This window comes from Pholcus phalangioides, unplaced genomic scaffold (genome assembly GCF_987345545.1).
Source record: "Pholcus phalangioides strain wild (caught in Gottingen) unplaced genomic scaffold, Ppha-v1.0 ptg000013l_1, whole genome shotgun sequence".
NCBI classification, from domain to species: Eukaryota; Metazoa; Arthropoda; class Arachnida; order Araneae; family Pholcidae; genus Pholcus; species Pholcus phalangioides.
In genome coordinates, this window is record NW_028301606.1 from 7,681,070 (window position 1) to 7,696,881 (window position 15,812).

Genomic DNA, 15,812 nt, shown 5'->3' on the forward strand with positions numbered 1-15,812 from the left:
AGCTCTGTCAATCCCACTCTCGTGAGGGGTAATGCCCATAAGTGATCCCACTTTATAATATTTTGTATAGTACAATAAATTTTGAAAATAAGTAGGAAATATGCAGGCTGTTTATTTCCAGCTAAGTATGGGACTACCATAGCATCACTTTTCCTAGGGGTCCCATGATGTTGAGACAGTCCTGAATAGAACTCGGACTACTGGGGGAGCTCAATAAATAATAAATTCTAGGCCAGTGGCAGGGTTGTTTGGTTTAAACCAAGTGCTTTTTCAAAAAATCCATGTTGGTTTTTTTCAAAAAATCAAATAAAAGTTGCCTAAATATCAATTTTTTTCATAGAAAAATATCATATTGGTTCATTATTAGCCAAAATTTTTTATTTTTACCACATTTTATATTCTTGGGGTACATTCTGATGCAGGGGTGGGAACTCTGCGCCAATTGCGCCGCACTGCGCCAAAACTAATATCTTGCGCCATCCTGCTCCAATAGCTTATTTTCACATTTTTCTGCGCCAAATAGCGAATTTTGCTTCAGTATGCCCGGAATTTTGGAGAAAGGACGCCAAAAAATTTTTGTTCCTGCTAGCCACGAAACGTTTCTTTACGAGAAGAGCGAAATTCTTTTTATCTCATTTGAAGTGCTGCTGTTCAAGTCAGCAAATAGTGCCCTCAGTAAGCAAAAATCATCTTAAATAGACGGGTGCAAAAAATTTTATGACAGCCGCTCTTTCAAACAAGGTGTCAAAAGCCTAAAACACCAAAAACAAAAATCAAGCTGACGAAAAGATGTTTCATAACAAATGACAGTGCAATTTTATTTTGAAAAGGGTTGAGGGTTAACGAAAATATTCTTGTTAATTTCACTGCTCCAATTTATAAATATCTGCTCCGAATCCCATATTTTGCTGCTCCAAATCCCGAATTTGCTGCTCCAAATCCTGAATTTGCTGCTCCAAAACTGCTCCAAATCCCGGATTTTGCTGCTCCAATGCTGCTCCGAAATGGACTTACTCACTTCCCACCCCTGTGACGGTATAAGTGGTTTTTTCAAAAAGTCTCATAGCCTGAATATATATATATTTTTCATATAAAGTATCTAAGTTATTTAAAGTTACATACATAAGCCAAAATTTCCCATTCTTACCACATTTTCTAACCTTTGGCTACATTTTAATGCTCTATCTTAAGCAAATTCATGATTAAGGATTGCATCACACATCTAAATGTAGTGGTGCGTCATCTCACATCTAAATGTAGTGGTGCATCATCTCACATCTAAATGTAGTGGTGCATCATCTCACATCTAAATGTAGTGGTGCATCATCTCACATCTAAATGTAGTGGTGCATCATCTCACATCTAAATGTAGTGGTGCATCATCTCACATCTAAATGTAGTGGTGCATCATCTCACAGGATTTCTTTTTCCCTTCACAAAGAAGCAGCCACAGTAGTGACACCATCATGCTAGGGGCAGGTGGTCCTATAATCCAATAAAGACACCAGCTGTCCTTAAAGGACAAAGACTAGTGTACTAGTAGTTACATTACCTCACATACATTTTCATTTTCTTTCCCATAAGAAGTAGCACATCTCCTACTGTATATCTCCCAGTCTTAATATTCAATAGTTGTTTTTTTATACTTTCACACACACTGTTAAGCCCAGTTAATCAAGGTTCTACTGTATAGTAGTAACAGATTCATGAAAAATAATCAGCTATATACGGGGTGATTATAATTTAAGATTTGATTCCAAAACTATACAATAAGTACTGATCAGAATGACTTGAAAATTTGCATGGATACTCCTGAAGCAACGGAAGTTTCTTTTGCAAAAGAAAAAAGTGTGAAATGTGCAAGTAGATGATGTTGTACTTGGCCAGCAGTATAATCTATTTTGTGCAACCACATCATTTCGGCATTTCCACAGCATCAGTGTGTGGATAGAACTTCTATGAAGATGCACATTGCAATACCAGCAAAGCAGCTGCTGAAGACCCATTTTGACAGAATGCACCTTAACCCTTGTAACTTCTTGCTGTGGGCCCCAAAGCAGAATATTTAGCACTGTTCTGTGACCATCCCTCGGCTGACTGCGAATGTTCTATGGTAAAAGTCCCTATACACGTAAAATCTGCAATACCATATGTTAGCTTTTCATTTGTTGATATTGTAAAAATGTGTAAAAATATAAATATCAAGAAGTTCTTAATTTTTTTATTTAAAAATTGAAATAATTATTTCTTTTAGAGGAAATCTATGCATTTTGTAGCTTGTGGAAGGGGGACACCCCCTTCTTCTGTGCTTAGATAACACGGTTTTTTGAAGTAAAAAGTGATCTTGTGTATGCCACTGCATATATGTATATAAAAACACTATTTTATTTACTGCCAAAATTTTAAAGTGCTGCCAAAATTTTAAAGAAAACCCAGCCCGGGTGGGTTTTTCTAAAAAAAAACCCCATGTTTTTTAGGGAGAAATCCCGGGTTTTTTGGGGGAAAATTGAATTTCCTTTTTCCACAACCTTAAACTATGTAACTTAAACATGCATGTACATCCTTTATGTGTACATCTTACATTATGCCTAAATATAAATTTTTGGTGCATGTTAAACTATGCATTTGATTAATGAAATTGACCATACAATAAGGGAATAATTGTTCACTTACAACCCGGGTGGGTTTTTTGGGCAAAATGGGAGAAAATATGAATTTCTGGCGGTTGGTGTGGTGTATACAGAGTGGAGAATATGGAAACTTCCTTTATTCTACATTAATACAGAACAACTCTACGCTAATGTGTGAAACTGACAACCCTTTGTTATGAAGGTTAAAATCGAACTCCCTGAGAATGTCTTCGTCTCTCGATATAACTTAAACCTCAAGTATCTCGTGAATGGAAGTGTTACTGTATATCCTTGTCAATAACTTTCCTGTTATAAATTTGGAACAGCTGTCGTATGGTCCGTCGCCACTTGGCGCTGAACATGTCTGCCGGCCTTGGCGGCGAGTCGCCAAGGCCGGCAGATACTACGGACGCCGAGAAAAAAAATTTTCTTTGTGCAAAACATAATAGAAATCACCAAGCATAAATATAGAAAAAAATATCAGTAAAAAAAAATTACATCTAAACCATTTTTTTAATAATAAACAGATCCATGCATTAAAACTAAAACTGGGACCCTTTTTTTAAATAATAAACGGGTTCGGGCATGAAAAATTCTGTAGGTTCATTTTCAATAATAAACCGATAAGACAGAAGGCATGGCAATGGATGAATAAGAAATAAAACAAATTAATCAAACGGTATGATACAACCTGACCAGATAATAATCCAAATGACTTGAGCTACAGAAGGGAGGAATAATAATCCAAGAGAGAGACGCGCTGGAAATGGAACAACGGCTGTTTTGAATTTTTTAAAAACGCAGTGAACAAAAGAAAAATCCTGTTCGGCAAAGTCAGCGCCATCTAGTATCACCCAGCGAAAACTGAAAAGATGTTAAAAAATATGGCAACCCAGAGCCCCATTATGACGGTCTTGGCGAGTTATCGCGAGAAAAAAGTAGTCAAAGTTGTGGCAGACCATATTGCATCTGTTCCATAAATTTCCTTTTCCACAACTTCAAAATATGTAACTTAAAAATATATGTACATCCTTTATGTGTACATCTTATATCATGTTTAAATATAAATTTTTTTGGATGTTAAACTCTATGGAATTAATTAATAAAATTGACCATACAAATAAGGGAATAATTGTTCGCACACGAACATACCCACTTCTGCATAAGTGTATCTGCACCTTGAGTTGTATGCAGAACTGTAGCAAGAAGATTGATTGTGGTAAAATGAATGAATTTGGATAATGAAAATTCTGAGAAATCAGGATGGTAACTGAATTTTTTTCTCCAAATTTTTCAAACTGCAAAGAAAATGTATCCAAGAGTGTCCTGATCCGTCAAAAATAAATTTTTAGCTATGTAACCATAATGTTCTGTTTTTTTAAAAAATCAAACCCAAACTTTCAGGAGCTAAAGTCGCATGCTTCTCTTTTCCTTGAATTCCTTACAAGAATATCCCGTGCTTTATTAAATTAAATTTGAAATATTTTTAAAGGAGCAGTAATAATTAAGATGATCTAGTTAAGAAAACGAGATAGCAGTCATTCTGAGGATTCATTACTCTGGAGGTGTTTTCACTTGTCCAACTTAGCCATTTTTGGGGACTTAAAACTACAGAATAACTTGAATTATCATTAAATACAAATGCCAATAACATTATTGTATATTAATATCACTTTATGCAAGACAATCTGTCATGTATAGCAACAGATCTACTGAATACCTTCATTTGGCTGATGATTTTAACAGGCCAATTTTCAGGGTCAGGCTTATATTATCAGCATCTTGAAAAATCAAGCTAAGGCTTATATTTTCTAGTTAGGTCTTATTTTCTGAGAAAAACTATACCTTTTTTTCCATTTCACTTGAAGGTGTTCGTTGTCAATGTTCAATTCAAGAATCCCACAAAGTTTTATTTTTTTTCATTATGAGCTAATGTTATTTTTGTCTCTTGATATTTCAGTTATGGAAGTCTGATGTACATGTATAAAAAAATTAATGGAAACGTGAATATTTTTTGAATGAAAATTAGTTTACATACATTGGTTTAATTCGTCACAGAGGTTTCAATTTATTTATACTAGGACCTGGGACCTAACATCTTTGGCATCCAACCTCCCCTCCCAACTCTTCCAATGGACCTAACTACTCATCACATCTTCAATTATAAAGCAAAATATTCCTCAGGCACTGCTAATGCTTGCAAAATAGTCATTCAATTGCCCATTCTCACTCTGATTTCGTTAAGCAATACACTGCCATCATAAATACAGCATAATACTCGATTCGTCACAATACATAGGTGATACACCACGATTGGCAATGCAGCACAATAATTAATGCACCACTATATGCAGTGCATCACAATGAGAAATACAGCACAAAACATAATGCACCACTATTGGCAATGCAACACAATGAGCAATGCACCACCAACAGCAATACAGCAAAATAAGTAGTGCACCATGATAAGGAGTGTTTGCAGTTTTTTGTAACATATATGTGAATCTCTTATCTAAATGCTTACATAAAAGAAGGATATGCAGCAATTTTTGGAATGCGTAAACTAACTTCAAAATAAAATTTTAACCTGAAAGCAAGACATTTTCTTTGAAAACAAACAATTTCCCCCAAAAAAACTGGGTTTTTAGCCTAAAAATTGGAAGTAATGCAATTAATTTTTGTTTTTTAGCCTAAAAACCCCAGCCCGGGGGAAAATGGGTATCTACCCGGGAAGCAAATTTGACAACCCTGGCCCAATACCAATTTTTTAGTCTCCATGGCTACTTGACATTCAGGATTCGTCAAGACCTGTATTAGGAAATGGCAAATATTGGTGGGGTTAGGAGTACAAGTTTAGGGCTATGTTGGAAAACATACTCCCAGTTTGAGTACGAATACCATACACCAAATTAAAATAAATTTATAAACATACCGTATATGAAAAGCTTAATTACATGCTTGCTTTGTTTGTTCTTTGCTCTGTAATAATTACCACGATGATTAAATTTTGTTATAGATTCTATAATTTTATGTTTTACTGGTAACTATATAAAGGAAATAGTTCTCGTACTTGAGTATTCTCATCTTGTAAATATTGAGTAAATGTGGAATTTTTTAAATTAATTTTGATCTGGGTACTCACAAAATGAATTTTCGATTCGTCAGTTAATCATTTTGTGAGATACTATTTTTGAAACTCTTCAGAATTTTTTTCCCTTCATTTTTTTCTGCATTGCTGTTTTTATTCTGAGATAAGATGAAGCACTCATAACAAACTTTTTCACATGGAGATGGTCTTGCAGAATAGTACAGTAAAACCCCTCTTAACGGACACCTTTCAGATGCAGCCACTCCTCTTTTACAGCCAAATAAAATATTTTTCCTTATATGATAAAAGTATGCATTTCAAAACGATGATTAATGGTCGCCCCTTTCTTTTATGGTGAATTTTTTGTCCCTGCTGGTGTCTGCGAAACAGAGGCTTTACTCTGTGTATAGCTTATGAAAACAACTCCACCTTCCTTCAGAGCCATAAACGGGGTGGGGGGGGGGTGAGTTTTAGGTGGGAGCAAAACACTAAACACTGTTACAAAATTTATGAATTTTAAAATTGTGAGGGCGGCAAAAATCGTAGTTACAGTCCCTGTATGTCAAATACCTATTGTTGTTTAGTATTTTCTACACAGCAGCAATGTTATTTTCAGTGAATTGTGAAAGGGGTCAAGAAGTCATTTCCCAGTCGGTAATGAATTCTCAGTTGAAAATTTCAATCAGTTGTTGAAGTTACCTCTATCATCTGCAAATGATGTAAAAACCGGTTTTCTAAGATGAGACATTCCTGCCAAATAATTATCTGCACTTGATCCAAATGAGACGTTATAGCCAAAAATTTGCACAATACTTCAGTTTTGTCCACACCCAACATCTTCTGGTCTTAAATTTCACTGCCAAAAAACAATAGATCATAGCAAAAATCATCTGTTTTCATTATGTTTTAAAAAGCTGTCATTTTTGTCGAAACTAAAACTTATTTTCATTTTCGTTAATTTTCAAATTCTAAAACTTTCCTGGTGCCTCATGCAAAATGAAAAACAGCAAAGTGGTTTACTTCATTGTGTTTAATGTAGGGCGAGGAGCATATATTCTTTTTGCAAGTTGAATAACATGAGTGTAAAATTATTGTATATATTTTTTTAAATATGTGTATTTTCTTTCAGCACATTGATTTGCAATCGATGAATTTTCTATTAGCTGATACTGAATTGTATATCACTGCATTTGGTTCTCATCGCATGAAAAGTTTTCAACTGCAGCCTCATATGATTGAGGTTATAGATAATTCTGCTGATCCAATGACACTGCCCGCAGGGAAAATCAAAATTACTGTCTCTGGAATGCAGGTTGGTTTGCTGCATGGTAAAAATTTATATAATCTAATTCCTTAATGAATGTTATGTTGCAGTAGACCTCTCTTAATAGCCTACATCTTTGTAGGAGATTGCACACACAATAACAACATATTAAGAAAGGGGTTCTTAAACCTTTTCCACCCATGGTGCTTCTTCTCCTAATCAAAGCTTATTCACGGCTCCCTAGAGCAGTTAAAGAGCTTGGACATAAGAATGTCCAGGCCGTTAATGTTTATGCTAAGAATCTAGCACTGAACGAACGTGAGCACTGATAACACCCAACTCTAGGATCCCTTTTTTAAAAGTTGTTTTTCTTTTTGCTTAATCATTCATTCAATATGAAATGGCTGACAAGCTCTCTCAAAGAGAAATTGATGTACAGTGAAATCTCCTATAACAGTTTCATTTTCATGGAACAGAATGCCTCTCGTTGGATAAACATTGAGGCTAACCTCTAAACATTGATTTACGAACAGCATCCACTTTTGGACATACAAACATAAGAGAAATAATGCCTATTCTATAGAAAGCGCCCTAGAAGATTTGATCTCAAATAACACCATATATTTATTGTGAAAGCAGACCTGCCAACTCCCCAAATTTTTGGTTGGCGTGACAACATACGCCCAGTCTGGATTCTGCATTACATTAGTGAAAGCTACTGCAGTTGTCGTAGATTATGGCAGCTACGGTGATCTATGAGAGCTCTAAGTGGTCACTGTTGTATGCTGACCACATGACATGAAAGCTGTTATGATACAGTTGTATTGAAAATAAAATTAGACTTTGCAAATAACATTAAAGTTGAAAACAAAATACACACAGTTGCCTCTTATCTGAAAGTTGATGAATTCTGATGGTCTCTGTTCATATCAAAAGTTTTCTCAAGACGAGAGGTAAAATATGTTTTACATTACTATATATTCTACTCAGAGGCATATGGAGGACTTGAGGAGGGGGCTCTTTTTTTATTATTTTATCAGAGCTAATTCCTCAGAGAATCTCCTGATTTGATTCTGAAAGTTGGCCCATGTGTGAAAGTGTAACAAGCGGGTGTGGCATGGGGGGGGGGCGTTCCTTGATTTCACTAATTGAAAATCCTGCCCTAGATGGCTACAAATGGCCTTGTGTATCAAAGGATGAGTCCAGTCATGTGAAGAATGCATGCGAGTGGAAACATACTATTTGTTCTCGTGAAATCACTTGTTGAAAGCATTTGCATTTTGTAGCTGCATGCTTTGTATTTCTAGAGTATACATTCCTCTAAAGTTTAACTAAGTAAAAACAAAAATGTCCAGATTTTAAAGATAGTTATTGTGGATTCCAATGGCATTAGTGTATAAAAAAATCAGCTGAAATCTACTAAGTTGGACCTACACAGATGAATGAGATTTTGAACAACTCGTTTTATTTAGTCCAATGCTTCTAAAGAGTTTAATTTTTTGCATATGATTTTCCATATAATTCTTTCTATGAAATATCCCACATTATCATATCAAAATCTATCGTAATATAGAAATATTCTGAAATTTTTTTTCATGATATTACTTTGTCACTTTATAATAGAAAGACGAAATGAAGCAGTAATTTACTTCAATCAGTTTTCAATTCTAATGATTTTTCTTTCCCCTATTCACGTTATCACCAGAACCTTGGAGGAGGAGGGCTGAACTCTCATTATTTAAGGCAGTTTACTTCACCTTCCCATGCTCAAGCAAGTCATGCTATCTCGCGTGGCATCATGACACCAAACACAGCTATTCCAAGCAATCAGAGGTATATGGCAGTTGCAAATCAACAGCACCCAGCATCTGCTGTCCGACAGAGAATGGGGAATCCAGTGCCTACAATAACAGCCGGACAGCAAGTGGTAGGACAAACTACTCCTGAATATACCTTGCAAGTAGTTCAACAGCCATCTCAAGGTACTTTGTTTATTTAATAATCATCATTGATTTTATGTTATGATGTTAAGCTTTAGTTAATGATTTCTTTTATTTCATTAAAAGAATTTGAAGAAGGGGGATTTTTTGTGGTTCATTAGTGTCTTCGTAGTGAATAAAGTCTCTAAAAAAAAGAGGAAAAAGCGGATTTTATCTGCTAGAAAAAAATGTTATGAAATTATAATTCATGAATTTTAATTGTAATCAAATATTGAAGCAAACTGTATAAGCCCACACTTGGAAATTTTTAGCATTCAGTCAAGGTATAAATAGTAGATTGGAATTGAATTTAGCTTTTCAATTTCATACTTATTAGTATTTTATGTGGGAAGAGTACTATAGTGTCTCTATCATTCTCTCTCATGAAATTCATTTTGTGTATTATTAAATATCATTCCACTTTTTTTGGACAGTAGTGAATTTTTTGTGTGTATGCACACACCACTCAAATGCATGATCAGTGCCATATTTACAGTAATCTTGCAAATGTTATATTTGTTGAATTTCCTTTGATATATCCCTTCTCTATGGAGTTCATGTTAAAAAAAAAATTATATCTTGACAGGGCCTCCAATTGCACAACTGACTCCAATGGTTGCATCTCAACCATTTGCAGTTCAGCTGTCTCCTGGAGCTAGGATGCCTCTTGGTGTTGGGCGTTTAGTTCAAACTTCCAGTGGTCAGCACCTGATAATAACACCTTCTGTTCCTGCTAATGTTTCTTCAACATCTGCTGATGTATCATCAGTGTCGACTGCAGTAGCATATAGTCCTGCTGTCCAAAATTCCATTTCTAATTCAGTGCCAAATGTTTCAGTTACATCCCAAAATATTGCAACTGGTAAATAGATTTGTTTGATACTTAGACGTAGACCTCCAAATTGATAGCCATTTCTCATTATTTCTTTTATTAATATATTGGGTACTTGAAAATAAGTTTCATGCATCCGTATTATCAAGGTAGAAGTGTTGACGGGGGGATCATGCCATCTGCAAGTATGGATATTTGCTGAACTAAGTTCTGTCCGTAGTGTTCTTACTATGTATCTTCAGTAGAGGAAGTATGTGAACTACTATTTTCAGAACATATCTACTAAGTGCAACATTCCAGACTTCATAAAGAATGCTATGTTGTCATAAATGCATGATAAAGTGTGCATGGTTATGTGCCATTAGGTACTTGATTTACATTAATTCTCTGCAATCATTGCTTTGATGAAAGTGATTAAATGCTGTTCATCATTAACTTCAATCTTCCTGCAATATCACCCTTGAACAATTATCTAGGTGCTATCCCATCCTGTTAAAAGAAACGAGTATATCGATATAGATGGCTTCTATTTTGATAATACAGGGCGATTGAAAGATTCATCCCATGTATAATTACTATTCGGTACATACTATTGTACTACAATTTTAATTTTTTGATTTTTTTTTTTTTTTTTTGTATTGTGTATTTTAGTTACAAATGCTCTATTCAATTTAGTGTGACATGCAAATTTGATGCTTAATATTTTGACTTGAGTAAAATGTTGCTTTGCCATTTGATACTATGAAACCAACTTGTAAATCTTTTGCAATAACTAGTGGAACAAATGTGCTGAATTTTTTTCCCTTGTTTTCAGTCGAATATGGGATATTGAATTTTATTTACAGTAGGACCTTCCAAATTTTGACTCTGGACCTAGGTGATTCCAGATTATAGATCCACTTTTGTTTATTACCATATTTTCATATTTAAAGAAGTAATATACCTATTTGAGCACATTGATTCATATTTTCCTTCAGAAAAAAAATAAGTAGGCTTATAGTAACAGATAATCTGATTAAAAAATTAGTTACATTCCGTTCCTCGTTTTCCTTCAGAATGAAAAATCCCTTATTCTTTAAAAAAAATTGTAGTTATTGTTTGCATTTGGGGGGGGGGAGAAGAAAACCAGAAAAAATATTTTTGTTTCTGAAGATTCTATAATTGATGAATAAAAGGCAGCTTTCTCACACAAAGTAAGAAGTTGGCTTTTTATCTGCCCTTAAAATTCACTTAAGATAATCACAGAAAAGATAGAACGTTGGTAAGTTCTAAAACACTAAGGTTCAATGTACAGCGGAGGAACAAAGTGAAGAAAGAAAAGTTCTTTGATCGAAACTGTCTTTCGGACTAACTGCATTTATTGAGACACATAGGTGCCATCATTGTCAAGAGGGAGGACACTGATTGAAGAATTTAAAAAAAAAAACAAACATGAATTTCCTAATGGGTAACCACATTAAATTAACTGAATGTAATTACAATGTACAAAAAGTTTTAGTTTATGAATGCCATATTTTGTGTTTCTTTATTCATCACAATTTCAAAAATGTGATTACCCATAAACAAATTTTACTTTCTCTAGTTTTGCCACAAATGCAAAGGCAACCACAAACATCTGCGATTCCTCCAGTCATTTCTGCATTTACTAGGTCACCTAGTGTAAATTCAGTTTCTAGCTTAGCCACAGCTGTTCAACAGACTTCTAATAAGCCGATTGGTAGAGTGGCTCCTCTGAATGTAAATTCTTCAGCAACTGGTAAGAAGGATCTTTTTTCTTCCTGCTATTATATTAGCAGATGCCTTTTATATATATGAATTAATTTGATGTTGATTCTTCTTTCTACAGCACAAATAGTTCCTACCGTCAAAACGCGCCCGCTGGTCAATTCCTCGGCAAGATCACCAGCGAAACCTAAAATTGATGTATCAGCTACGTCTCGTGTTCTGGAGAAAAAAGAACATGGTCCTTTTTATATGGTAAGTTTTAGGTTTAATTTTCCACTCATTATTTTTTCCTTTGTTTCCTTTGACTTGATATTTGCAAATACATCTCTGTTGCAAATTTGAATACAGTTGAACTTATAATTTTAAAGCACAATATCCAACTAAGGGCTTTATTCATTGCACTGTGGAAAATATGAAGAAATTGCTTCATTGAAGTGCCTAAGTGTGTACCCTGTTATAAAATATTCGAAGTATAAAGTTTTTACATGTAAAATTACAAACACGCTTTTTACTTGTGCTGCACAATCAAGAAAAATTCTGTTTTCACTTGAAAAGCCTTATATATTTCCTTCATTTGAAAAATTCTGTCTGCAAATAAGTATTCAGACGGGCAGTTGCATCCATAGGAAGGAAAAGTCATGTGTAACTAACTAACTAACTTTGCTTCTATGATCACGTGACGAAGGTTTTGGGTAATGGCAAAAATATAGATGATGTTTACCTTGATTTCTAGAATGCATTCGATCGTGTCCAACATGGTAAATTCTTGAAGCGTTTACACGAGATTGGAATTGGGGGCAACTTGCTGAATTGGATAGAATCATGGTTAAGAGATAGGTCGCAACGAGTTATGGTGAACGGGGAATTCTCTGGTTGGACAGACTTCACAAGTGGAGTTCCCAAGGAAGTGTCCTTGGCCCCATACTTTTTTCACATTTTATCGATAAACTCGATCAGGGTGTCGATGGGATTACAATGCAAGGTTATGGTGTCGCAGGGAATTTTTCTCTAATAGGGTTGTTAATAAATGAAATAGCTTACCCCCGGAGATAGTAAATTGTAACACAATTGACACGTTTAAAAAGAAGTACAATAAACATGTTAATGAACCTTGTTTACTACTTGATTGAGATTAAGGACTTGCCAGGCTGTTAGACCCTGGTCTGTTATTTCTTTCTGAAGCCCATGCGATGAGTTCGCTTATGAGGCCATATACTGATTTTCCAGAAAATTTTTCATTGTTTTGTTGTGTATTTGATATCTGAAAAAAAAGTTTTGAAGAAGTTTGGCACTCTGATGCACTCCTAATTAGCATCAACCGCATACCGGACACTACTATATTCTCCTATATTTTTGCTCTTACCAACATTTCATTACAAAATTGTCCTGTTTTCCTGGGGTTTTTTTTATGGATAAAGTTTACTTTGATTCTTAATCTTTACTAGAATAAAAGATGTAGATATTTTGCATAATTTTAAATTGTAGAAAAATGAATGTGACTAAATATTCATTTCACTTATTTTCCATGTTAATTTTTTCTCCTGTGAAATACATTTTGAATCACTCTATATTTTTTAGTACTGTATTTTGCATTGAGGGTTATTAGTTAGCCACATTTAGCGATTTCTCTGACGGTGTCAATATTTTTGATGTCCTCACTTGTATAATTTAAAAAGATGACTGGTCAATTTTTTGATAAGTTTATCTCGTTATCTAAGAAGTTCGTCTTTTTACACTTCTCAAGCGAACTACAATGTGTTTTGTGCATCCTCCAAGGAACCCTAGCTGGCTAAGGTGACAAAAATACAATGCCATGGCTACGAAGGTCTATTATTGATATGATTTATGTTTCTTTGCATATTTTCTACTTATTACCTTTGATACTACATGTATATGAGATCAAGTGGCAAAAAAAGAAGGCTGAGACAAGTGGCCTTGTTTAAATTTAAGAAAAAAAAAAAGGTACTATAAATATCACTAACCTTATTTATTCATAGGGCTGTTTGCAAATTTTTATTTTCTCATATTCATACTTTTCAATTGTATACGTTCTTGATAGGAGTCTGTTTCTGCTAAGAGAATAGAAGAAAAACGAGAAAGAATGAGACTGATATACAAGTTCAATCCCTTCAGGTGTGATGCCTGTCCTATATATGGAAGAGACTTAGTTCAGTCAGTAATGATGGTCAATGACATGAAGAATCTGTCTAGGGGTGAGTCTCATTGGAGACGAGCAGGACATGTGAACTGTTTGAATGCTGCCTATGTTGCAGAAAAACCCTGTAGTTTTGGCCAGCACACCAGGCATCTGCTGGAAATAGTTCAGACACCAGAAAAGATCCTCGAGAGCTTGAATGAAATCATTAAAAGGTTTGTTCATATTATTAAGTTTCGTGAATGTTAATAGTGTGGACTTTTTTTTCCTTCGTCAATTATTATTGTGAACTTCATGCTACTTATTTTTCCTGTTCAGACTTGAGCATGAATTTTTTTAAATTTTGAAAATGTTTATGCATTTTGAATACTCAAAACGAAAAAAAAAAATAATACATTGAAAGTATACATAATGTCGGCAAATCTGTCTTTCCAAAAATTTTTGTGTGCGAAGAAATAATTTACTTCGTTCATATTTTTTCAATCAAGATAATGCAGGGTATATTAATATTCACATACAATTTATTCCAGCATTTTATTCTTAAATTTTATTTATTAAATCACTTTTCCGGGAAGCAATTTCTCCTGGAAAGCATTTTAAAGTCTGTAACTTTAGGTGCTGCCCTCTGATAAAAAAAAATCCCCCCAAATTTCATATTCCCCATATTTCTGACACAAATTTGAGTCTGGTTTTCCCTGAGGTTAAAAGAAAAGAAAAAATTTACTTTGATTAAAACGAGCCATACATTTGGGGGCCGTTCAAGTATTACGTAAGCAAATTTTTGCGTCATTTTTGATCCCCCCCCCTTTTGTCAGCAAAATTTTGTCATCTCTGTCCAGCTGAATCCTAAAGCATATTGGTGGGATCAGAGACGTGCATATGAGGGGGGGGGGCTTAGCCCCCTCTTTGTGACCCACCCTCTAAGCCATATAATGATAAATCGCATAAACACCCTTGGCCCACAGACCAACTATGGCCCTGGGGGTTATCTGATGCGACTTGCCCTCCTCAAAACCTAATTTTGTAAAAATGAGCTAAGAGGCACATTTACAGATCGCTTAAGTGTCCTGTGGTTTAATTCCAGAGTAGCTGCCCGTGACACATTTAGAGATCCCTTGAGTAACATGTGATGTAGTTTTAGAGCACTTAAGTGGCTACCAGTGCGGTTCTACATCACTCAGGTTACCCGCGACCCATTCTCAGATTATTTAAGTGATCCGTTGCATATAATTATGGATCACTTGCAGGGTTTAAGCTGGATAAAAAATTTCTTTCACAAAAAAGCGAAAATGGGGGGGGGGGAAGGCTTTAGCAAAATGGTGCAATGCTAATGTAATGATTGATGGTTTCGCATTCTACGATTTTCTTTTGCATTTTGTGAAAAATGCGACCGTAGCTTAAACCCTAATCACTTGAGTGATATGTTGCACAGTTCCAGAGCACTTAAGTGGCCTGGACACATTTCCAGATCACTTGGATCAAAACATTTAGAGATCATTCAAGTGGCACTGTAGGGCACTCATCAATAGGGAGGAATGTTACTTCAACTGCCCACAAACTATTGAGAAGTTTTTCTTGTTTTTGGCACACCTAGTAAGATGCCATCAAGAATATTTCATATTTTCATTAAGGGTGGTTGATGACATAAGCATTATCCAAACCCCCCTTCCCCCTTTGTCAGCAAATTGGAACCCCCATAGATGGTGACGTAATACTTGAATGGCCCCTTGGGGCATAAGAGGTCTGAAATGGTTATGCGATCACTTTCAGTAACAAAGAGTAGGTGAGATTCACACATGTATCTCTCAAACTTTCCTTTGAGTCATTCTTAATGAACTAGTGCATGTCAGAAACCGTATACATGTGTGCCCCTAACATATTTATGATATTTGAGGTTCAGGGTTGGCAAAGTTTTGGATAGTACTCGGTGAATACTATAGTAAAAATACAGTGAAACCTGTAGGAAATAGAGCATCAAGAGACTGAAATAATATTAGGTTTTAGACAGAATTTTGTTTCGTAAAGATGCAAATCAAAGCACCAATCATTGAACAGAACTATATTTTGATTCCATTTTATACAGGTTTCCATCTCATACAGTGTCTTGTCTTAGACAGGTTTCACTTCACCATGGTTTTT

General features: G+C 35.0%; 1 protein-coding gene across 4 annotated transcripts in view; it reads left to right on the forward strand.

Moving 5' to 3' along the window:
* Window positions 1–15,812, forward strand: part of LOC149078535 (chromatin remodeling protein domino-like) — a 152,094-nt gene that overhangs the window by 80,592 nt on the left and 55,690 nt on the right. For 3 of the 4 annotated variants that reach the window (XM_089240641.1, XM_089240643.1, XM_089240642.1), the window contains exons 19-24: window positions 6,848–7,030; window positions 8,688–8,964; window positions 9,548–9,823; window positions 11,376–11,549; window positions 11,640–11,770; window positions 13,578–13,888. In XM_089240641.1, coding sequence (XP_089096767.1) covers window positions 6,848–7,030; window positions 8,688–8,964; window positions 9,548–9,823; window positions 11,376–11,549; window positions 11,640–11,770; window positions 13,578–13,888 — 1,352 coding nt within the window. The remainder of the gene's footprint in view (window positions 1–6,847; window positions 7,031–8,687; window positions 8,965–9,547; window positions 9,824–11,375; window positions 11,550–11,639; window positions 11,771–13,577; window positions 13,889–15,812) is intronic. The other variant, XM_089240644.1, reaches the window with a different exon arrangement.